Source organism: Symsagittifera roscoffensis, chromosome 5 (genome assembly GCF_963678635.1).
Source record: "Symsagittifera roscoffensis chromosome 5, txSymRosc1.1, whole genome shotgun sequence".
NCBI classification, from domain to species: Eukaryota; Metazoa; Xenacoelomorpha; order Acoela; family Convolutidae; genus Symsagittifera; species Symsagittifera roscoffensis.
The window spans coordinates 37,435,870-37,462,033 of record NC_087066.1 but is presented as its reverse complement, the minus strand read 5'-3'; the positions used below and the strand labels follow the sequence as shown (position 1 = coordinate 37,462,033).

General features: G+C 34.1%; 1 protein-coding gene across 1 annotated transcript in view; it reads right to left on the bottom strand.

Annotated features, from left to right (window-relative positions):
* The window catches only part of LOC134846468 (uncharacterized), an 85,781-nt gene that overhangs the window by 42,570 nt on the left and 17,047 nt on the right, over positions 1–26,164 (bottom strand). The window contains exon 2 of the mRNA XM_063863839.1: positions 3,484–3,717. Coding sequence (XP_063719909.1) covers positions 3,484–3,717 — 234 coding nt within the window. The remainder of the gene's footprint in view (positions 1–3,483; positions 3,718–26,164) is intronic.

Below are 26,164 nucleotides of genomic sequence, written 5' to 3'. Positions count from 1 at the left end.
CGAATAATTAATACTAAAATGTATTACTACAAAATCTAACTTACACTCAGTGGGATAGCACAGTTGGTTAGGCAAAAGAACAAATTTATTTAATCGATAAGCGGTTTAGTCAAAAATTCAGGACTGGTTCATACTCGTCATCACCATCTGCACGTCCAAAACCACATTTTCGTCAATCATTTCTTCATCGAAAAAGTTGAAGGCTTACCAGCTAGGTTGATCCGCTTTAAGTTCTTTTTTCCTAGAAATTCATTTACTAAATTCAACCAATTAGCAACTTTAATTTTTTTTTCAACCAGCCGAACTGCACTTCTTCCGCAAATTATGACACCAATATTTCAAATGTAACTTACTTTTGAAGATTTTTGCGGGATACTTGCTCAAACTGAGAAACTTGAAAATTATCATTTATTTTGTAAATTGAAACTAAAAGAAGAAACTTAGTGTAGCTGACTAAATTACAAAATGACGAGTTACGAAATTAAAGAATGTAAGTTTTAAAAATACAAATTTTAGTTTTAAGCGCTCAACCAAATTTCATTTTTTTTGCCTTTTGCAGGTTTCTTGGGCGTTACATCCCAAATCGACTTCGGGCTGCCGTCTTGGCTGCGATGCATTGATCCTTCGAGAATTTGCAGAATTTATAAGTTCTGCGGAGGTCTCCCCCGGAAGCAAGGGTTTTTTAGCTGGGTGGCGTGCTGCTGGTCTAGGTAATATGACCCAGAGGGGAACCTCGGGGAGAAGATTTACCTTCTCTGGGGAAAATTTAACCTCCCACAACCTACTTTCGAACCTTTTTTGATCCTCATCGTGCTCAGGTTGCGGTTTCCGGTTGCGGGGTTCCCGAAATTCTTGCTGACAACTGAGCTGCTGTTGGGCTCTTCTTGGGTGGTCATAGGACCAATTGGGTAAAGTTCATAGGGCCAACTTTGGTATATCGTTCCAAATTGAAATGTGGCCTGCTATTAGGTCTATTTAGGTCAATTTATTAGGGCTTTCTAGGACAAGTTTTGGTAAATCATTCCAAATTTAACCGAGGAATGCTATTATTAAGTCTCTTGATTAGGGCTTTCAAAGAAAAGTCTGAAAAAAGTTTCAATTTTTTTGAAATTTTAATTTTTTATCAATTTTTTATAAGAAAATTGACAGAGCTCAAAAGACAGTTGGTTTCCTGTTTTTTGTGTCATATAGTCTGAAAGCGGAAAAAAAGCAAGCTCAATTTTCTCAAAGCTTAAACAAATTTTTTGAACATTTTTATTAAGAGTTTGGGTCACGGCCAGGGGCGGATTTAGGGGGGGTACTTTTTAAGAAATCCCCCCTTTAGTACTTTTTAAGAAATCCATTTTTGGCCGACCGACCCTGAAATTTTTCTAAAGGCGCCTTTGGCGCCAATATTTACTAGTTTTGAGGGGGGAGCGCGCGCCGAAAAAACGCAATTTTTGGTCAAAATTTTCCAAAATGTGCCTAAAAACGCCTTTTTTACTGATTTTTTCAAAAATTTGCCTGCGGCGCAGGAAATTTTGCCGAAATAGGGGCAAAACAAAGCTTTGGGAGAGCTCAAAAAATCAATTTGGTCGACCTAAAAAAAAAAAAAAAAGTCGTCAAAATTTTGGAAAATTTTTTGAAAATCCGCCCCCCCCCCCTCAAGAAAATCCTAGATCCGCCCCTGGTCACGGCGGCTGATTTAGCTTTATTATGATATCATACCTGATATTTTCCGAGTACTTTAGAGGTGGTCAAAAGTGAGAAAAAAAATACCTTTTGTACTTTGTGTTTGATATGTCGGAACAGGAGTTCTATGATCATACATAAATGTATTATATACGTGAGCATGTAAAGTTAAAATAATTAAAATGTGGAAAAATTTGAAACAGTTTTTATCGGACAATAAGAACCACCTTAACACATTTTTTTCATGAATTTCAAAAACCGGTGCTATTTCGAGATGTCAGAATAGTTAATTAGCTTCAATTAGACCTGCTGACAAACCAGTTGCGTTAGAGTTTGGTAATTTCTTTAATTAGAAGAAAGTAAAAAGTTTTTGATACTTAAAACATCGACGTTCGTTCTAACTCGGAATAGACTTGTCAAGCACGGGGATAAAAGATTTACCACTAGCCTCACATTGGGCTGCTACAGTATTTGAAGTTATGCCAAAAAACTCAAGGAAAAGACTGCTTCCTGGATGTCTCCACTGCCCCCTAGCATGTCTGTCTGTCTGATGTAGATTTTAATCCTTTGTATCAATATTTTAGAAAAATGGAAAACTTGAGCTGGATTAATTCTACCGAATACCGGTAGCTTGGGGGAAAAAATGAAAAATCTGTGAGCACTAATTGTTCCATAAGACAAAAATGTCAGTTTCAAACCCTCTTGTTTTCATTAAAAAAAGTTGTGGTTGAAACAATTTATAAGTTTGAACGTTATTCACCAATGTTTTCTGCAATGAAAAAAATTGGCTCTATTTTAGAGAGTGTTGCATCGCCTCTATCATAGAGTGTTGCATCGTCGTCATGTCTCATCCGAATTCTACTATACTTTATAATCCCAAAACAACACTTTTTTGGTAAAAACTCTCTGAAATTCTTCTTCTCAAAAGTTACCTGCGATCTTTTTGCTCATAGAGTGTTACAAGAGATGATCTTTTTTCGATTAAGTACAGTAAGAAGTTTGTAATTGAAGAACATTTTCGACAAGAAACGTATACGATAGTAGCTTTTCCTACAAAACTTTATCTTTATAACCACAAAATTGATTTTTATCCGTGATTACTTAAAATAAACTCCTTTAAACTGTTTTCGGCGATTAAAAAAAGCTTGAGGCAATACCTAATAGCGACGGTTGTTATGATCTTTAGAATAGAGGGGTGGAACAAACAGTTTAGGAGTTCGGAGATTCGCTAAATCAAATAGAAAATTTTTATAGAAATTCCAAAAATTATTCACTCTTGTAGAAGATTCTCTGGCAGAATATGGAACGAATTAACCGCATCGACGGAAAAAAACTCCTGAAAATTTTCAGATTACCTTACGAGGGCGAATTGCTCTTACTGGGCTGAATATCATCATGAATTATTTCAAAATACTTTGGCCATGCAAGTACTTGTGATGAATGCTTCTAAAACGCTCAGAGTTTTTTTGTATCAGTAGAAAAAGGACAGAAAAAAAATTGCCTTCAAGCCCGTCGCGAAACAAGGGATGAAACATCAAAACCAAAAATTGTTCCTGCTTTTTTGTCACGGATCACACATTTATGGTACGTGTCTTGTCAAAAAATACAAATTTTAAGAGTTCTTTGTCTCTTTTTGAGAAAAAAGGGTAGTTTATCAAAATACATTAATGACAGGTGTATTGTATTACAACATGCAAAACAATTTATAGCTTGTGCAACTATAACTAGACTTGTTATTGTTATACTTGTTATATATTTTGAAATCCCCTACCCCAAAAGTTTCGAAAGTTTCCAAAATTGTTGGTGACTCACCCATTATGGGGTCGTGTGCATTGAAAAGTAGGAAATATTGCATTGGCATCTGCACTGAACAGCCGAGGAGGGCGAGTGACGTCATGTAGATGATGAGGTGGTCGGACATCTGTTTTTCTTTTCTGGACACGAACATGGCCAGCACCACGCAGTTGGCCACTGTTCCCACCAGGGAGAGGAAGAGGACGAGGAGGCCGATCCAGAAACACTCGACAGAAGAGTACAGCAGATTGCCTAGAACACAAATTAAAAATATAAATACATATAAATTAAAACAGTTACAGCAAAAGTAAAAGTATAAAAAAACTTAAAAATTAAAAAAAAATTAAAGCAAAAGGAAAAGTAAAAGTGTAAACATCTTAAAAATACATTTTGTTTTTGATAAAAGTATAAAAAACGTATAAAAAAATATATCGAAAAAATTAAAGTATGAAAAGCCAACAAACTAAAATTAAAATATGAAATAAAATGAGAATAAAATGTGATGCAAGATCCGGCCAAGGTAATGGAAAGTCTTGACGAGATTAAGAGAAACGTTTAGTTTGGTTGAAAAAAATGTCTCAGACAATATCATCATAAAACTGAAGATCTTGCTTGTGCTCAAGTTAAAGCAACTTTTCAGTTTAATTGTGGGCGGGCTCAATGACCTCGATGATAAAAACAAAAAATTACAACTTTTATGCTAAAAACAAAGAACAAACCACCATTTACATGAGTCGCATGATTTTTGGTATAAAGTTCTCTATTTTATCGATTGACGTAAATTGTTGGCAGACAACAGGAATAGGTGAAGACGTTTTTGATTGCTCAAAACAAACAAAAGGGTTTTGACGTAGCAAAAACATTGTTATTTTTTGTTTTACTGTTTGTTTGATCTCGCGACACTTCAGAGGTGAAACAAACTTAATTCTTCAAATTGGGATTGGCTGCCGATAGATATTACCCGCCTCTTCAAGTCGAAGCTTTTCTTATGCTCATCTCCAATGTTTAAAGTTGACTCGCGATTAGTTAAACCAAAAATGAAGTTAACAAAGTTGCGGTGTATTTTTGCTAAAACATCTCCATAGGAGCCCTCTAAAAGTTTTCGAATATGTTGCTTGCTGTTGAAAAGCTTATTCGATACGTTTAAGCAAATCCCGAGACAAGCAACTCAATTGTATCTATGATCAGAGCGATAATGTTATAAGATCTTAAAAAATGTTGTAATCTAGAAAAAAAGTAATGATAACCTGAAAAGCATTTGATGAAAAACATGGAGTTTTCAAAATTTGACGATTGCTGAAACAAAAGTTTATATTAGTTGAGTTATTCCTGATATCTTGCTTGGTTTCCGTTTTTTATTGTCGCTTTGTTTGTATGCTCAGGCACACTTGAATTCTCGTATTCGCAAGAAGTTATATAATAAGTTCCTGAAAAGTTTAGACAAATGGTATGTATTCAAACTGATTTCATATCAGGGGCGGATTTAGGGGGGGGGGGGGGGGCGGACACCCCTTCTCTCAGGGATTCGACTCCCAGCCGACCCAAAGGGTCCCCCTTTGTACTATTTTGAGATATCCATTTTTGGCTGACGGACCCTAAAACGTTTTCTAAAGGCTCCTTTGGCGCCAAGCCAAATATATGCTAATTTTGAGGGGGGAGCGCGCGCCGAAAAAACGCAATTTTTTGGTCAAAATTTTCCAAAAAAAGCCTAAAAACGTCTTTTTTAGCCTTTTTTTTTAAATTTTGACTGCGGCGCAGAAAATCTGACCAAAACAGGGTCTTTTTAGTTCTATGGCAGAATTAGGAAAATCAATTTGGTCGACCTAAAAAAAGGGTTGACAAAATTTTCGATTTTTTTTGAAAATCCGCCCCCCCCCTCGAGAAAATCCTAGATCCGCCCCTGTTTCATATCGATTCAAATTTAACAAACACTAAAGCAAAAAAATCATTAGGATTAGATTAAAAATTGATCTACATTCATCCTTTTTGTGTTTTTACAGCACTTGTCACTGCATTCTATTTCGACTGATATCAATGTATTTTCATTTAAATCAATTCAAATCAATTTATAACGATTATCATTCTTTCTTTTTCAGCTCATCGTGTTGATTATTTTTTTAAAAATCAAAACTTAATCGATTCTCAAGTATAGCCTGCTTAAATTAATAGTTTGATTATAACGCATGCTTTATGGTTTCATTTTTTTTACTGCTGTTTGCCCGCACCGAGCGCCCATCTAATCAGATATAATGGATTCTCGAGACAAAATCAATCCATTATAATCCATTAAAGATTTAAAACTCAGACAACGAAATCGATTATTTTGCCATTATAAACGATTACTTTTGAAAAAAAATAATCCATTATTATCAATTACAATCCATTATTTTTGGCAAAAAATGGATCAGTTTTGCCAAGATAATGCAGTACAATCGATTATTTTTTGAAAAAAGTCAATTATAATCCACTGTAATCCAATATAATCCATTTTATTTATAGATTTAATTTCGAATATTTTTGCAGCAATTTTCAAATTTTGCAAGAAGTTTGCAAAGTGTATGCAATGTCTTTTACTAAATGCCATGTCCATGTCTCAACGTCACCCCTTCACGGTTTTTTACCTACTCCCCAACTAAAGAGAGGGGGATAAACGGGGGTAGGTAAACTGGGGGAGGTGTTTACACGGGGGGGGAATGGGGGCGGGGTGGTTAAACTGGGCGGTCAACCATTAACCCCTCCCCGAAGTCTACCAATAACCAAACCCCCCCCCCCCTAATAGGGGAGGGGGGGGGGGCGAATGGCGCTTGTGGTAAGCTGGTAGGGAGGCGGGGAGCTGGGGAGCTAAACGTAGGGAGGAGTAAAGTAAAGAAGGCAAAGTAAAGGGGTGGTGGTGAAGTAAAGGGGAGTGTAAACTGAGATGAATTGAAAAAGTACAGACAAAAAATATACAATTTTTGTTGGGAAAAAAAAATGTTTTATGACACGTAATACGTAGCAACTGCTTTAAACAAGAAATGAGAAAACTGTGAAGAAAATTGCAAGTTTCATGATTAATCTCTGGAAAAAATCCATTAAAAAGATTATAATCGATTATGATAGATGATATTGGCATAAAAAAATTTGGACTCAAATCCATTTTTAATAAATTATAATCGATTATATTGACAGAAAAAAATTGGGATTATATTTAGTTTTTATGGATTATATCCGATGATTTTGTGCTTTTATAGATACTGACCATATTATGACAATATAATCGATTATGATCCATGGGCGCTCGGTGCGGGTGATTTGAAGTTAATGTTTTTGCGATATTTTGATGCTATTTTGAAAAGCAATGCTTTTTTTTTATGCGAAATAATTTTTCAAATTTTGTTGATTCACTTTAAAACATTGCGCTAAAGTGCTTCATCTGAAAGATGGCTTTTCAAGAGGTTTTGCTCAAGTTAATTGTTATAGGCGCGACGACCTCTTGACTGTAAAATAATATAAGGACCTCAATTGGTTTGCGGTAAACGACTCTCCTCGCGTGGACGAATATCACTGAAACAATGGTAGTGGTATCTATTGAGTGCCTTAGTTTGCTGAAATTTTGAAGCTAAAATACCTAAATTTTCTAAAAAACTTTTTCAAGCGATAAAATTAATTGTTTGAAATGATATTGAACCTTTTTCTGAGTAACCCGGAACAAAAAACATTGCAGCTTACGCAAAATTTTAAAAAAATTCTAGAAACTGATGATTTCTATTATTGAATTGAACTACGTCTTTCTTTTCGACTGAACTACGTCAAGAAGAAAATCTCTATTTAAAAAAACGGGCCCATATTTTCGATGTGCTAGTTGTCTTCCAACAAGTTTTGCTTCACCAACTAAAGAGAGATGGGATAAACGGGGGGAGGTAAACTGGGCGGAGGGATTACATGGGGGTTGGTTAAACTGCGGGAGAGGGTCAATGGGGGCGGGGGTGGTTAAGCTGGACGAGGGCCGAAACTAGGGGGGGGGGGGGGGGCTGGGGTTTAACCGTTAACCCTTCCCAAAGTCTACCAATAAACCCCCCCCCCCCCTAAGGGGGGGGGGAGGGGGCGACAAGCGTTGTCAACCGTTGAGGGGTGTCAACCGTTAACCCTTCCCAAAGTCTACCAATAAACTCCCCCCCCTAAGGGGGGGGGGGGGAGGGGGCGACAAGCGTTTCTGGTAAACAGGCAGGGAGCTGGGGAGCTAAACGTAGGGAGGAGTAAAGTAAAGAAGGCAAAGTAAAGGGGTGGTGGTGAAGTAAAGGGGAGTGTAAACTGAGATGAATTGAAAAAGTACAGACAAAAAATATACAATTTTTGTTGGGAAAAAAAAATGTTTTATGACACGTAATACGTAGCAACTGCTTTAAACAAGAGATGAGACAACTGTGAAAAAAATTGCAATTTTCATAATTAAACTCTCAAAAAAAATCCATTATAGAAGGTTATAATAGATTATGATGGAATATTTTCGTTTCATTTTTAATTGATTATAATCGATTACATTGACATAAAAATATTGGGATTATATAGTTTTTAATGGGTTATATCCAGATACATTGTAATTTTCAAGATACGGACCATTTTATGACAATATAATCGATTATGATCCATGGGCGCTTGGTGCGGGTGACTCGAATTTATTTTTTTGCGATATTTTTGATGGAAATTTTGAGGCTTTTTAAAAAAAACAAAGCAATTTTATTATGTGAAATAGTTTTTCCAGTTTCAATTTTCAGTTTTGTTCATTCATTTTAAGACATTGCGTAAAACTGCTCCATCTGAGATATGGCTTCTCAAGAGGTTTTGCTCAACCTAATTGTTTATAGGCGCCATGACCTCTAGACTGTAAATTAATATAAGGAACTCAATTGGTTTGCGGTAAACGACTCTCCTCGCGCGGACGAGGATCACTGTTACAATGATAGAGGTATCGCTTGAGTGCCATAGTTTGCTGAAACATTAGAGCTAAAAATATTCAAATTTTATAGAAAAGTTTATCAATCTATGAAACTATTTGTTTGAATTGATATTGAATCTTTTTCTCTGTAAGCTGGAACAAAAAACATTGCAGCTCGCGCAAAATTAAAAAAAAATTAAAGACTATAGATTTCAATTATTGAATTGAACTAAGTCTTTTTTTCGACTGGACTACTTCAAGAAAAAATTCTCTATCTAAAAAAAACAGTGCCTATATATTCGATGTGCTAGTTGTTTTCCAACAAGTTTTGCTTCACCAACTAAAAAGAGGGATAAACGTAAAAAACGGGCGAGGTAAACTGGGGGGGGGGGGGGGGGTTACACGGGGGGGGGGTGAACTGGGGTAGGGGGTAAGTGGGGGCGGGGGTTGTTAAACTGGGCAACCATTAACTCCTTACCAAAGTCTACCAATAACCCCCCATATAGGGGGGGGGGGGGTTAATGGCGCTTGTGGTAAACTGGCAGGGATCTGCGGAGCTAAATGGTGGGGGAGTAAAGTAAAGGGTGGCAAAGTAAAGGGGTGGTGGTAAAATAAAGAGGGTGTAAACTGAGATGAATTGAAAAAGTACAGACAAAAAACATAAAAGTTTCAATGTGAAAAGAAACGTTTTATGAAACGTAATACATAGCAACTGCTTTAAACTAGAAATGAGACATCTGTGAAAAAAACTAGAAGTTTCATGATTAATCTCTCGAAAAATTCCATAATAAAAGATTATAATCGATTATGATGGATAATATTGGCATGAACAAAATTAGGACTATAACCCACTTTTAATGGATTATAATCGACAATATTGACATAAAAATATTGTATTTGAAATCCGTTTTTAATGGACTATATCCAATTAGATTGTACTTTTATAGATACTGACCATGTTATGACCATAGAATCGATTATGACCGGTGAGGGTGACTTGATTTTAATTTTTTTGCGATATTTTTGAGGCAAATTTTTGATAATATTTTTAAAAAACAATTTTTCTTGTCTGAAATAGTTTTCCAGTTCTATGATTCAATTTTTGTTAATTCACTTTAAGACATGGCTCAAAACTGCTTCATCTGAGATATGGCTTTTCAAGAGGTTTTGCTCAACCTAATTGTTTTAGGCGCGATGACCTCTAGACTGTAAGATAATAAAAGTATCTCAAATGGTTTTGCGGTATCGACTCTCCTCGCGTTGACGAGGATCACTGTAACAATCATAGAGGTATCGGTTGAGTGTCATAGTTTGCTGAAAATAAAAGCTAAAAATATTTAAATTTTCTAGAAAACTTTTTCAAGCTATATAACTAATTAACTCATTGTTTGAATTGATATTGAAACTTTTTCTGAGTAACCCGGAACAAAAAACATTGCAGCACACGCAAATTTTTTTAACACAAATTCAAAGACTAGTGTTTTCAATTATTGAATTGAACTACGTCTTCCTTTTCGACTGGACCACGTCAAGAAGAAAGTCTCTATATAAAAAAAACGGAGCCCATGTATTCGATGTGTAGTTATCTTTCAACAAGTTTTGCTTCACCAACTAGCAGTTTTGACGGATTGTTTTCCATTATCTAAATTTTGGTTATAGGGTAATTCAAGTTCTTGCAAGAGTCTTACGTTTTGTTTAAATGAATTCGGAAAGGAACTAAAAATCGTCCTTTTATGTAAGCGCGAATATTAAAGTATCTTACAATTTTTCAAAGTTTTGGGCGGCCGTCAGAATGCTTCCCCAACCCTTTTTTCTAAATAGAGATTTTATATAAATTATCTAGCCAAATTTTCGCCTATTTTCTTTGCAGAAACTATCTATTTATTTTCTTGTTCAGAAATAAGATGAGTTGATATGAGAATTGAAGAGTTTTAAGAAAAATCCTGCTCTATTTAGACATTTCAAAAAGACTTCTGACCAGAAATTAGATTAGATATAAAATATTTCAGGTCAGAATTAAAGTATTTCTCGGTACTGGTCAGAATCTTATGAAATTTTGCAAGAATTTTAAAAGACTTTAATTTTTTCAATAGATTTCAAAACCATGTATGATTTTTAGAAGGCTCTTATCCGTTTTTGCCTTACTTTAATCATGTAGAGTTTTACTAGGCAAAGTAAATATATGCATTTCGAGCAAACATCGGATTTTGCAACTTCGGTTTTTTTCCATATATTCTTTCATGATAACTTGAATAGCGTTAAAAAAACTGTTGGATGACATGCACAATCTACCACATCGAACCAAATTTTTTATCATCATTTTGTTAAAGGATTATTTTTATCAAATAACCTTTTAATTTGACAATAAGTTTATTCCGTTGTAGTGGGCAATACGCGTGAGGGACAATGTTCATATTGAAACCTTGCGATTGTGTGTAAATGGAAGAACTTCAAAACTGATTTTTTTATGATGTTGCCATCTTTATCCAGATATGAGTCCAGACCTGATCATTTTTTCTACGGAAAGCGTTTCAGTATCGACTTTTTCCACTTTCACCCATTTTTCAAGTTTTCCATTTTTATAATTGTCTTACGTGTTATAATGGCTATTATAATTAAATGCTGTTGGCTTGTTCAAAATGCAAAGTTTAATTGCTTTAATTCAATGTTGAAACTGTTTTTAATTTGAAATTCAAACAACACTGCTTGTATCAGGGCGAAGCCTTGAATGTTCCGACCGCCTTCTAAGGTCTATGGAGCAGTAATACCATGAAAAAAAAATAACTTGAATTTTTTTATAATAATTTGAGATTTTTTCTAAAAATCAGCGGCCTGCCATTTAAAGTAAAAAGTGATAGATTTCGCTCCTAGTAGCAAACCACTTGTAACAAATAAACTTCTTTCAACCAACTTGGAACGATTTCAAAGACGGATTAAATCTCCGCTTACGCGTTAATAGCGCGAAATATATCGCGCTAATTGACCCAACTTGTCCAAAATCCAAAATAGCAATTTTTTAACCTTAATAACTTTACAAAAAAGAATCACAGGTGAAAAGTTTTTCAAACTTAAGCCCAGGAGAATAATAACATTTGAATGATACACAACAAATCCGTCAAGCGCAAAAACGTTAGTTAAAAAGTTGGAGGGGTGGAAAACAGCCTCAGTCGGAATCAGGTCCGCATTATTGCTCAAAAGATGCGGGAAAAAGCACGTTGATTTTGCTCCTCGATGAATGTTGCTAATGAGTAAAAGTTACATCCCTTAATTAGCCGAAATTAGATAAAAATCAAGCATTCCGATACTGTTATCTGATATCATGTATTCTTTTTTGAGCAGATCAAGAGGCGACAATTAGCAAATAACTAGACGCGTAACTAGACACGACGATATCAATCAATTTTTAAGTATATGTAGTTTGAGCACAGAATGTATTTTTTGAATTTGCGAATTTCAGAAATCAAAATGGGAAGCCACTTAACGTCGAAAAAATGGAGAAAAAAATGGGAAACCACTTGACGTCGAAAAAATCTTCTCGTTCAATAATGGAAGTCCTGCTTACGTCGATTCTTAAAAATTTAAATTTTTGTAGTATTTGTTCCGACTTTCGTGCTCAGGGTGTTTTTTTTTCAGACAAAGTTCGTCTTCTTAACTGGCTATTTTGACAGAATTTTCCTACAACATTCGAAAGGTACTGTTGTCCTGAGCTTAAATTTGAAAAGATTTCACTTGTGATCATTTTTCGTTAAGTTGTGGGGTTTAAAGATTGTCGCCTTGGTCAATTTGAAACGATTAGCGCTCGATACCATTTCGTGCTATTAACGCGTGAGCGAGATTTAATCCGTCTCACATTTCATTCCAAATTGTTTGAAGGAAACTTATTTACCATAATTGATTTAACCTATCATTTTGCCCCTTGTATGGCGTGTGGGTGGACGATTCTCACAAAAAAAAAATCTCAAATTTAAAAAAGAAAATTTCGATTTATTTTTTTTTACGTTTAATTTTTTCATGTTATCACTGCCCTATAGACCTTAAAAAGGCAGTCGGAACATTCAGGACTTCGCCGTCTTGTTATTTTATCCTGTCATTGTCTATATAATTTGCATGACATCCGATACGAATTATTAAACTTTCTAGCATGTTAATTCAATGTAGTCATGTGTTTTCAAGGCTATTGGTTGTTTTTTTTGTGGACTGTTTTTTTATGCCAGCCAATCAGGTCAAAAACGTATAATAAACCCACGCGGAAGCAAAATCAAAGGGCTAGTTGACGTCCGTATTGGGGAAAATTAAAAAATCTCTTTTTTCATCATTTCTTGCCACTTCCATTTTCTGACCGCAGCAGTCTTTGTCAGAGGGGATATCGGAAACGCACTTATCACACTTGGGACTTCATTATGACTTTTCAAAGATGATGTTAGTTTTTATGATAGCCTTTTTTCTATCGAGTGAGGAGACACGTATGCTCGTTGCTCGAGGTCTTGATTTTTTTCTAGTACAATTTTATGGAAAGAAAAAAGTTATTGAGCAATAAAAATGTAGCGATGCATAAACCTTGTGGCCGTATGAAGTAATTTTTTCAATGTGGGGGCGCGGTATTTTTATGCGTCTGGGAGGCCGTGTTTATTTTGTTAATAACTTGTTAGAATAGTTCAAACCTTGTTATATTTCTGCAATTTTTTTGCCTAGAAAAGCTGAAGCTAAGCGGTAAAAAATCACAAGTATAAAATAGTCATGTAAATTGGGAAAAATATTTATGTACTTAGCTCAAAACTAAAAATATATTACGTCTGTGATAACTTAATTTGAAGTTTGTGATGTGAGAATTGCTAATTTCGGATATTTGATGCGCTCAACCAGGGGCGGATCTAGGATTTTCTCAAGGGGGGAGGCGGACTTTCAAAAAATTTTCGAAATTTTGTCGACCTTTTTTTGTGATCGACCAAATTGATTTTCCGAGCTCTCCCAAAGCTTTTCAAAAATACATTTTTAGGCATTTCTTTTAGGCGTTTTTTAGGATCCGTCAGCCAAAAATTGATATTTCAAAATAGTTCAAAGGGGACCTTTTGGGTCGGCAGGGGCGCGAGTCCTTGAAGAGAGGGCGTCTAAATCCGCACCTGCGCTCTACAATTCTTGGTTCCTGTAAACGCGAACCAATTCGGGCGAAATAGTCCGGATCAGAAATTAATCCAAAATGACTTCAGGCGCACTTATTTCATAGTTCAGGCGCACTTTAATCCAAAATGACACAGTGTCACTTTTTTCTTCGTTGCATGGGAAGTTTTTTTCATAAGCAAACTTTCCAAATAATTTTTAATTTTTTGGCATGTTTAATGAGTTTTGGGCAAAGCTTACATCAAGCAACCTAAAACATTGTCGAACTTGCTAGGTTTTGCTTTAATGTGGGCGGTTTTTTACATTTAAAAAAAGTTTGTGTTTACTACTTTATTGATCCGACTTTCGTAACGAAAGTAACGGAAAATTTGTGCTCGGCATATTTTTTTCTGCAGACAAATTTCGACTTTTTAACGAGCCATTTTTGACAATTTTTTTACATCATCTAAAACGTATTGTTGACCGGAGCTTAAATTTGAACTGATTTTTCTTCTGTGATATTTTTTGTACTTTTTTGAGGGTTTAAAATAAATATTGTGGCCAATTAGGGACAATTAACGCGCGATAAAATTCGCGCTATCAGCGAGTAAGTGGAGATTTAATCCGTCTTGGAAGTCGTTCCAAACTAGTTGAACAAAGCTTATTTGCCATAACTGATTTGTTACTATGAACGAAATTTATCACTTTGAATTTTATATGGCGTGTTGGGGGATAATTTTCACAAAAAAATCTCAAATTAAAATTTTTTCAGTAAATTTGTTTTTTTAATGTTATTACTGCTCCATTGACCTTATAAGGCAGTCGGAACATTCAAGGCTTCGCCCTGCTACAAGCAGTACTGTTTGAATTTCAATTTAAAAACTGTTTCAACATTGTATTGATGCAATGAACCTATGCAATGTGAACAAACCAACTATTGCGATCAGATTTGTTCTTCATACGTTATATAGTAGTAACATCATGCATTTGGCCATTATAAAACTTAAGCCAATTATAAAAATGGAAAAAATTGAAATGTGGATGAAAGCGGAAAAGAGCTGAGACTGAAATGCTTTCCATAGAAAAAACTGATCTTAGTCTTCTGTAGTCTTGAATTTCTGGCAGCCTTTTGACGTGTTTTACGCAATTATTGGTAAAAAGTTGGCAACATCATCAAAAAAAATCAGTTTTGAAATTCTTTCAGATACTCGGCAACGCAATTTTTCTATAAAAATCTCCCCCACGCGTAATGCCCACACAATGCAATAGACTTTCTGTAAAATTTCAACGTTTTTGAACAAAATTGTCTTCAAAAAAAATTGATTCAATAGATTGTGCAATTCATTAAACAATTTTTTCACGCTCATCAAAAAATTAATGTAATGAGACATTTTTTTTTTATTTTGAAATTTTATTATACATGAAATTTTATGTAAAAATCATTCCCCATCATGCCAAGTAAAGTACAAAATGATAATTTTTGCATCTAGTAACTAATCAGTTATGGCAAATAGGCTTCCTTTAACCAATTTAGAACGATTTCTAAGACGGATTAAATCTCCGCTGACTCGTTAACGGCACAAAATATATCGCGCGTGAATTGTACCAAATTGGCCAAAATTGCAATCTTTAAACCCTCATAATTTTATGAAAAATGATCACAGGTGAACTATATTTTCAAATTTGAGATCCGGACAACAATATCTCTCCGTTCGTCTAAAAATATTTCGTTAAAAAAGCCTAGGTAAAAAGTCGAATTTTGTCTGAAGATAAAAACCACCCCGAGCACAAACATTCCGTTACTGTTGTTGGGAAAGTCAGAAAACAAATAAGTTGCCACAAAGTTTTAACTAAAACCATGTGGGAACAATTGTCTGCAATATCCTTGATTGCCTCAAATAATCATTGAGTTGTTTTATTGCATTAAAACTATGCAGCATACTTTTTGCAGCAAATCAATTCCACTTCGACGCCACAGAACTGATTGAACAGTCGAACAGAACGGACATCTTTTGTGAAACTCAAAGTCTTCCCCAGTGCTGTGGAAAAACAAGTCAAAAATTATGTTGATAGAGCTACGTCCCAATTCACGTATTTAACCTCTAAAATGCATTTTTAATGTCTTTTCTAGACATCATTTTCATAAATTTTCTTCAATGAAACTATCAATAATTGATTTCAAAGCTTACCCTTGTAATCCGTGATTGAAAAGCCAGATTTGATCATCTGCACTAAGTTTTGATAGAATGGCTATTAAAAAAATTTCTTTTTAGATTGCTAGAGAAAGAATGGTCAATTTCACAAAAATGGTTCAAAAATGATTTCTGTAGATTGCTCAACGAAGACTTCACACAAAAGATCGAGCGACCTGATGTTGTTTTTCAAGCGGGTGCCAAAAAATGATAGAGATTTATTCAAGCATATTCATCGGAATCTATCACAATCAGCCTGAAAAAATTGTCATAAATGTTGTGCATCGTAAAGGACTTTTTCTCAATTCAGCGGAGCAAAAAATTTGTGCCTGCGAGTTGAAACATTCTCAGCGGAAAATAAATAGTGTTACTTTATTTTCAGGCGGTTTATGTGAAAACTTAGTTTTTATGAGGAAATCTGGTTTTTTAAGCCCGGTTTATAGTAGCGAGTCAATGATACAATAAATTGGTTATGTCATAGAGGGTAGCTTTGATTATTTTTTTTTTGATCTATGCGAGAATTTTTTTGAAAATCGAAGTAAATGTGGTCACAAATGGACATGAAAAAAGCATTTTAGTAGATAGTCAAAACGTGAATTTGCGCTCATTTTTGTCCACTAAAGTAGAAAGAAAACAAATGTGGTACTCCACTAGAGGACTAACGTGAGCGAAAATTTAGGTTTTTACTCTCTAAAATGTTTGTTTTTAATGCCCGTTTTAAACATCTATTACTTCGATTTTCGGCGAAGTATCTACAAAAAGCAAAAGCAAATCCTCAGAGCTACCATCAATGAAATTATTGATTTTTGGTTTCGTAGACTTACCAATGTAATCTGGGTCTGAAAATGCCAGTTAACCTCATCTGCTTTAAATTTAGCATCCTAGTAAATTCTTTTTTGATTGAATGGGGCAAAAAATATTGTTCATGCGCCGTCCAAAATTCTCAGAAAGAAAATTAAACTAATCAGCATGAAAATTTTGACTGTTGTGAAAATTGGTTGTTTCCTTTTTTTGACGCCGATTGAAACATTTAGTGCAGATGAGGAAAACTAACATTTTCAGACCCGGATTACACTGGTAAGTCTTTGTAATCAAATATTTATGGTTTCATAAATGGTAGCACTGATGATTTGCTTTTGGTCGATAGAAATATTTCGCTGAAAAATGAAATAACTCTACTCCAAAATGAATCTTGAAAATATGCATTTCAGAGATTAAAAACCTGAATTTCCGAATTAGTTGGTCCACTAGTGTATCTGTTCCAATATTTCACAAGAGAAATTTCAGTTTTTGCAAAAAAAGTTACCAAAACTTTGTGATGACTATAACAAGCGCACAAAAAAATTAACTTTTCAAAATTATCATTCTTTTGTCTATCTTGATAGATCACTTTCAAAAAGACTTTCAAAAAAAATCTCATTGCCAGTAAATTTACGGAAGTTGACAGCAACACCGCAATCTTCAGCAAAAAACTAAAAAACCATTATCTGCGCATTTATACATATGGTGTGTTTGTTAGTTGATTTTTACATATAATTTTTTTTTATTCAAGTGCTTAAGTGCTCAAAATCAAATACTTTTAAAAGCATTTTTCTATGTTTTGTTTTTCTTTAATCATATAATAATTGTTAAGCCACCAATTCTTATGACTTAACCGATAAACATCTTGCAATCAATATTTGTCTTGAATTAAGTCTTCTTAAACTGTTTTTGATCAATCTTCCTTCTAGGTTACACCTTTTATTTGAAAATTTATTTCTGAGAGCATTTATGTTGAGGTACTTGGTTCTCCCTTGAAAAATTATAACGAAATTCTTCTTCAGTTTCGTTGATTGAGCCAAAAAGCATTGTTTTGACAATGAGAATCAATTCAAATAACTTTTCAATGGTTGTCATTCAAATACGTCGAAGAAAGTTTGAAAAAAAAAATATCAAACAAAAACTGAAACAAAGAAAAGTTTTTTTTTTTAAATACATTAATTGATGAAAATTCATACGTTGTTTTATTTAAAATTTCAAACTGCCATTGGAAGGAACTCTTTTTTTCTTTTTCACTTAGCACGACTAGGGACTAGGCAAGGGGGGCTTCATTTGCGGAGGATGGAGTTATCCCCTTTAAGAAATAAAACCATGTATCACTTACAACAACGGTCTTCGCTTAAATTGAATTTCAAACTGCCATTGGAAGGAACTCTTTTTTTCTTTTTCACTTAGCACGACTAGGGACTAGGCAAGGGGGGCTTCATTTGCGGAGGATGGAGTTATCCCCTTTAAGAAATAAAACCATGTATCACTTACAACAACGGTCTTCGCTTAAATTGAAATTCTGTTTAATCAGTTTTTGGTCAGAACGTTTGCGTTCTTTTTGGCGCGCTGTTCCCTTCAAATTGTATTCAGTTCGTTGGGCTTTTATAAACGGTTCACCGTTCAAAATTAAGCTGTAAACAGTCACATGCTCAATAAATTTTTGACGGATTGGTTTTTGAAAGATAGCAGCATTTTTTAGTTCAGCCATTTCGAAATTTCGGAGCTCTCTCAAAGTCCCAATGACACTTTTTAAATTTGGCAACTATAACTAAAAAGGAATTGTCTTATTCGGAGAGGGGGGGGGGGGCAATTTCACCCGAGAGTTTATTACCAAGACTGCAAAAGGCCTAAATATGATTGAACCCACAACAGACAAGTTACCTATTTGAGTCAATTAATCAAATGTTGGGGTCTTATCTGTTATACATTCCAAAATTCTTTTGTTTGCTACTTTGAAAGTGGGATCATTATTTTTGATTCTGATTGGATAATATTTTAAATTATATGAAGCTCAATTTCAAACATATTCGTTCTTCAACGTTTTGGTCATTTTGGGCAACATAACAGAAAAGACCCAAATGATGCTCAACTGAGCCGCACGTCTTCTCTTCAGGTAGTAATTTGCGAAATTGAAACTCCATTTAGTTTAGTCTGTGATCCAAATAAGCAGGAAAAACTCAAACTCTGACGGGAAAAACAAAATGCAATTTTGCTAATTGGAGATTTCTGGCCCAGTAAGCAAATTGGAAACTATATATATCCTTATACTTTAAGCAGTTTTTGAAGAATGAAAAAAGTGGAAAAAAAAACGAAACCCATTTTTTAAGTTCAAATTCAACATTTGTCCAAACTGGGTAATTTGGGGGTCTTTTTACTTATTCTGCTCAAAACTCAATATTTCACAATCATGATCTGAAACAATTCTGCTTCAATCTGATGGGCTAGAATTATTCAATCAACTTTCTTCAGCATCTTAAATTGTTTTGTGATAAGTCAAAGTATAAATAAGCCGATTTGGCCTGATATAATAATAAACTATAGAATACCTGAATACGGTAAACCAAAATATAGAATACGATAAACTACTCACTTTTTTCAAATAAGCTGCACAGTTCAAACCAGACAAGAAAAAAAGGACATCAGATCCAGAAAAAAATGACCACGTTAACATTTGCTCGAATTTCGGTCTACGAAATAAAATGATCCCATTTGCATCAACCAACCAACTAGTACGATCAGTGTACCGTTCTCTGCATTTATACATTGAACAAGGCGGCTCGTATCAAGGTGACATTCTGAATATCCCGGCTGACTTTTCAGCTCTATTTAATAGCATTTAGTTTGATAAAAAATTTCAATTATGATACAATACTTTAATTTTTTTTCACAAACCATCCCCCCCCCCCCCCACATGTTCAATAAAAGTTAATATTTTTTGCAAAAAGCAAAGTGTTAAATAGGACAAAAAACATGCCTCAATTCAATTTCCAATTAAATCCTTGCTTACGCGTTGAGAGCACGAAATATATCGCGCGATAACTATCTCATATTGGCCAAATTGGCAGTGGTTAAACCCTGACAACTTTACAAAAAATTATCACAGGTAAATAATCTTTTCGAATTTGAGCTCTAATTTGTGTGGAAAGTCCTACCATTAGTAGGCAAGCGCGTAAAAACGTAGGCGCGACAGCGGCTATTACCATTTTTTATTTTTAGGCGTAGATAGTCGTAGAGTAACTTGGTTTAGGGTAGATTGGTACGTAGGTTAGAATAACAGAGGGTAAAATGTCATAGGGCAGATTGGAATAAGTTAAATTTCCTGCTAGCTGTAAAGAGGCATTTTTCGGTAACTCTGCTTTTTGGTTGTGTTTTTCGAGCTGTAAAACAAACCGAGTATTTTTTCATTTAACGTTTGTGTGAAGCAAACGCAAAGGTGATCAGTTTAATTGTCTTTTATTATGAGTTTTTATCATAAATTTCTAATGAGAAATCAAACGATGTTATTTTAATACCTTTGAATAGGCTTTACTTTACAATCACTATGTTTTTCTGCTTTTTTTCGCCTTCTGATGTTGCGCTAACGTGTGTAACTCCATGTTCTTTTTTTTCTTAATGCAAGTCTAGTTTTTGCATAAAACATATTATTAAAAAGATATAATAGCATAGCTCAATTCAATTGGAGTGAATAGGTTTTAAAGAAGGATAATTTTGACTCGTGTCCTTTCCATTGGCGTTAAGCCACTCAAAAAGCGTGAAATTAATTTCATCGTTCACTCTCTTTTTAATTTCCTTTTGCCATCTCTGACAAGCAGCCTTTTCGGCTAAGATAAAAGAAACTTTTTTCTCCTCAAATTGGACTGATTCCTACTCGGAATAAGAGTTCTGTTTCCAACTTGAGCTTGTTTTTTCAATTTCCTATTCTGCCTCGGGATAGTACAAATACGTTTTAACAGTATAAACAGTAACATACTGAAGAAAAAAAGAAAAAAAAGTGTATATACAATCAAAAACAATAAAAATATTTTTCAATGGATACTGATTTGATCACCAAAAATTTAATCAGAATTTTTTTTGTGTATAATCTATAATGGGTTAAGAGCAATAAGAGGTATTTACGATGCACAATTTGATTGAGAGATGATTGAATGAAGAAGTCTTGTGTCAATTTGACTTTTGTTAAGGATATTTTTTCTTCCTGTTTCTTTAGTTTAAACGGATCAACCGTACAATCTCCTCCTTTAGGTAACCTATCGTACAATGTCCGCTCCAAGAAGGAATTATTTTGAAACAGATTTCCGCAAATAAAAATCTAAACAAGCGCGCTAAATATACTTGCTGGATAATTTTTACATATCAAGAAGCTATTTAATCCTGTTAAAATTGACGACATTCTGCGCTAGGTTACTTAAAGGGGAAGATTGTACGGTTGATCTGTAATCTGTAGGAAATAAGTAAAAATATCCTAGGTAAAAGCCAAATTGGCAAAAAAACTTCTTCTTTCAATCAACTCTCAATGAAAAAATGCATAGAAATACCCCTTAACCCATTATTCACAAAAAAAGAAAAATTTGTGCTAATCAGTTTATAAATAATCATAATAATATATATATATACAAGTTTTTTAAATGGCAAGTAAAATAGTTCGTTTGATCCTAATTTACCGACATGATTTGTTGTGCTCTTTCTGCTGGCTTTTGTATCATAAATTCTCCAACAACTGGGCAAAATTTTTGTCTTTTGCTGATTTGAATACAAATTTGATTTCTACAAATCAGCCCCGAAAATTTAAAAGAGGCCGGCTTTTTTGTTTTTTGATTTGTTTGCTAAAAATAGTCAAGCAAAAAGAGAAATTAACAGTGGGGTCTGAAAGCGGTCTGACAGTTTGCTGAAATTTCTCTCCTTTTTGGATCCGAAAGTTACTAAAACATTTTTTTCGCACTGCTAATTTTGATGAAAACATGACTGTTCTGATTCAAAAATTTGTTAAAGTATTTGACCGTTGTGCGAAAATAAGAACTAGGAAGGAAGAAACTGGTTATGAAAAAACAGTTTGTTGACATGATAAGCCAAAAAAGGGGCAAACTAAGATCAAAACTTACAAAAGGGTGAAAATTTCTTCGACTTGTAACATCGCAGCACACAACACAACATGAAACAATATGAAATTAGTAAATACAAAAGTAAAAAGAAGATATTATGTCAAAGTTTTTCAGTGCAGTAAAATTAGTTGGGAAGGTTTTAAATTTCTGGTGGACTTTTTTGTGAAAAATCTGATTACAGGAAAAAGCGGAGATATAGTCAAATGTTTTTTTTATAGTGGCTTTTATTTTCAGTTATTTTGAGCAAACACCGAAAACAAACTTTGCATAAGGTTTTTTTTGCTACGACTGATAATGAAAATTCATCAAAAGTTGTTTATTTGGAAAATAACGAAATGTGTGGTCATAATGATTTTTGCAATGATATGGAAAAATCGAGGATACTAGTTATTCAATTCTAGTTTTTTCCGTCAACAGGTGAAAATTCAAAAAAGTTGTTTGTTTTTCACAATTGTGCTTACGTGGAACACAATCCTAAATGTTACAGACCTTTTTGTTTGCTAACCAGATACCTTGAAAGCTTTGAAAAGATTATCAACCAAAGAATGATCAGTTTCGTCAATCACAACGTCTCAATAACCCCAATAATTTTGTTTTTGCAGAAAATAATCATGTAGTCATGCAATTTGTGAAACTCCAGGCCTTATTTGGTATGCAATAAAATGAAAAGTATCTTTCTTTTCTTTTTTTATAGATTCAAAACACGATTTGGTTGATAAATACAAGGGTTAGTGAATACAAAAAAAATGAACGCAAGGGTTCCAGAAACGTAGCGTTAAAATTGCGAGTATATATATTTTCAATTGATTGCATTAGAAAAAGCTATCTGACGGCACATCTGAAGCATGTTAGGTTGATAATGGTGTATAAAAAGTTAGTTTCAGGATCAAAATATTTTTTTTTGCTGATGATGCTTATTAAATTTATGTTACATATATCAAAAAGTAGAGAGTAATGTTTACGCAATGCAAAAACTGTGAATGATTGTTTTGCGCAAAAAAAAATCTAACTTAAGCTGATTCAATTCTCAAATTACGCAAAAAAATGCAAAATAAATATAGTAAGGTCCGGCATATATGTGTTTTTTCAAGAAAAAGTCTGTTAGACAGGGGCGGATTTAGGGGGGGGGGTTATCTTTGGTACTTTGAAGAAATCCAGTTTTGGCCAACCAACCCTAAAATTTTTCTGAAGGCGCCAATATATACTAAATTTAAGAGGGGAGCGCGCGCCGAAAAAAACGCAATTTAAAATTTTGCCTGCGGCGCAGAAAAATTGTCCAAAACAGGGACTATAAACAGGCTTAGGGAGAGCTCGAAAATTCAATTCGGTCTACCTAAAAAAAATGTCGACAAAAATTTCGAATTTTTTTTGAAAATTCCCCATCCCCTCAAGAAAATCCTAGATCCGCCCCTGCTGCTAGACTTAAAAAAATCTTATGCCATGTCGATGGTGTCATATGGTCAGATTGCGTATTGTCGTCGATCAAAAGCGTTTTTAAATAGGTTTTCTCTCGCAAACAAATCGGATTTTAAAGAACGATTTGACCAGGTGAAAAAAATCTCGGAATCGTTTGTTAAACATAGATAGATTCACTATTTCGTCTTTGTTAAGAAGGTGGAAGACTGAAGGTATTTGTCAGTAAGACTTGCATCTACAAAAAGAGGTTTCACCTAAGAATTGACAATATCTAAAGGGTAATCGGTGTTTCTGTGAGCTTTTGTTTACTAATTATTTGAAGCTTTTCTCAGCTGTTTCCTCATTTGAAGAGAACCTTGATCGGATGCGTGTAAATAAGCAATTTCTGCCTGTATTATTTCTCTAGCTGAGTGAAGATTTTACTATTTTGTAGATTGTACATGCTACTGATTTCAAATCCAGAGTAGTTTGTGCTTGCAATTCCGGCCATTTTTTGATCGTAGTGGAGAAAAAATCAAACTTCCCTCTAATTGTACTTAATTTTCAGAAGGAGCATAAGAACATTTCAGCATTTCAACATTACAATTAATCCTGTCATTTTCTGCAATCAGAAGATTCCCTAGAACAAATCATAGGACAATCGGAATAGCAAACTCGAAAAAATGTCGCACAATTCCGTAAATGGGCAGCAATAGTTCATATATGTTCAAGGTCAAGTTGTCGAATGTCAAGTTGTTCATATATGTTCAAGGTCAAGTTCTCCATAATGTCGAAACTAAAAATGGAAACGAGATAAAAGTTGTTGATTCAAGAAGAATTTACGTTTTTAGTGGAGTTTGTTCAGTTAGTTGAGTTTGCTTAAAAATCTGTCCGCGAAATTCTCGGACAAAAAAATGAAACTCATTTAGGTATAGATCTTACAACAAATAATTGTTCAACTTTAGCTGTAACTTATATAAGACATCAACGACAAAATTTTTCTTGCAATTGGCTAGGTTGCCATATTCGCTTTATTCAATTAGGTGCACTTATAACCTATATTTCATGTTTACAGAAGCTTAGTAACAACAACACAATTTTTTTTTTGCAGTTTTAAAAAATAATCTGTTCGTTTTACTGATCAACCATTACGTTGCTCCGTATTTGATTTTGATATTTTTGGTTAAAAAAAAATTGGAGAGAAAGTTGATCTGCTAAGCAGGCATTAAAATTTGATGTTGCCCTTTATGAGATTCCGAGCTAAAGTCTACTCATGTTCTGAGTGCGAATCTGTATCATCAAAAAACTGCTGCCGGAAAATATGTCAAAACGGTTTAAAAAGAAAGTTTTCCGCTCAGAGTTTTTATTTTACACATGATTGCAGAGAATTTAGCTAAAAAGTGAACTTGGAATGAACAAAACTGTCATTATTTCAGCTTTAATAGCTTTAATTATTTTACTGATAAATTTTCAGCCTATGAAATTATGTGCTTGTCCATTATCTCTTGGGCTTACGACACAGGAATAGTCATACCTGATTCACAACTATTTCATGAATCAATATCCTGCTAATGTAAAATTTGCCACTGATCAGGACCTGAAACAGTGATAATTCTTTTTCTTAATTTGCAGCACTGAATATTGTATAATTCATGGTTAAGATAACAAGACTGCTCGTATCAGGGCGAAGCCCTGAATGTTCCGACTGCCTTTTAAGGTTTTACGGAGCAGTAATAACATTAAAAAATTAAATATAAAATAAAAAAAAATTTTAAACTTGAAATTTTTTGATGAAAATCGTCCCCCCACACGCCATTTAAAGTACAAAAAGATAGATTTAGCTCCTTGTAACAAATCAATTATGGCAAATAAGCTTCATTCAACCAATTTGGAACGATTTCTAAGACGGATTAAATCTCCGCTTACGCGTTAATAGCGCGAATTATATCGCGCGTTAATTGTCCCAAATTGGTCAAAATGGCAAAAATGGCAATCTTTAAACCCTCATAACTTTACGAAAAATGATCACAGGTGAAATATCTTTGCAAATTTACGCTCAGGACAACAATACCTTTTGAATGATATAAAAAAATTCCGTCAAAAATGGCTAGTTAAAAAGTCGAAATTTGTCTGAAGAAAAAAAACCCACCCCGAGCACAAATATTCCGTTACTTTCGTATCGAAAGTCGGAACAAAAATGGTTATTCCGAAAATCAGAGCTGATTAACAGATGAATCAGCGTTAATTTTGAAATTCATCGCTGGTTCAGCGATAATTCAGCGCAAATTTTAAAATTTGTCTATGTTTTAGTCCTCATCATGGATAAAGTACCACTGATCAGTATCTGAGACAGCAATAATTACTTCTGCGACATCAACAAGGGCTACTAATTTATATACCAGTGAATATTTTCATTCGTAATAATCATTTACTGTTTATTGCTTTTGTTCCTGTGTAATTAATCACAATGAACATTTTTGGCATTTGACGGCCTATAGCTGAAAAGTCATTCTTGGGTCAGTTGACAAAAATTACGGCCAATTTATGCATTGCTTCAATAATTTCAATTGCTTTAGGACACTTAAGACAATCGTATAAAAAAGTCACCGCATTTTCAAATGGAAATAGCAATTTTGTCAATGGAACAAAACCCTGAATGTTCGACTGCTTTGTTACTGGCGAGTAAATGTTTTTGGTAAAAATGATAAATTTGAAAATTTGTACGGCCACAATCAAGTTTACACTTGTAAGGTTTAGGCAATTAAGACTAATTCGAGTGAGACTAATTCGATTGACTCATGTCAGTTTGGACAATGTTGAGTGTGGGATGATTTGCCACTCATAAATGAGTCGCATTACATAGGTAGGTGCTTTGATAAAAATCCTCATGGTTCATTATTTGGTCTAGATCCTGATCAAATTGGCGTTTTTCAAAATTGTAAAACTTCACAAAACATTACCTTAGGTAACATCAATTTTTCCACTTTACTCAAGAATCCGATATCTTCAGAAAAGAAAAAATTGTTCAACTCTTTTTATTTTGATCATTAGACTGATCTGAGCAAAAAGAAACGGTCCAAGCATTTTTCTTCAAAAATTGGACTATAAAAGACTGCTACTATGTTCTGGCTACCCTTTATCTTCCCTACATTTATATTTTTTAAATTGTGAATTTTAGTTTTTTTCGCTCCATG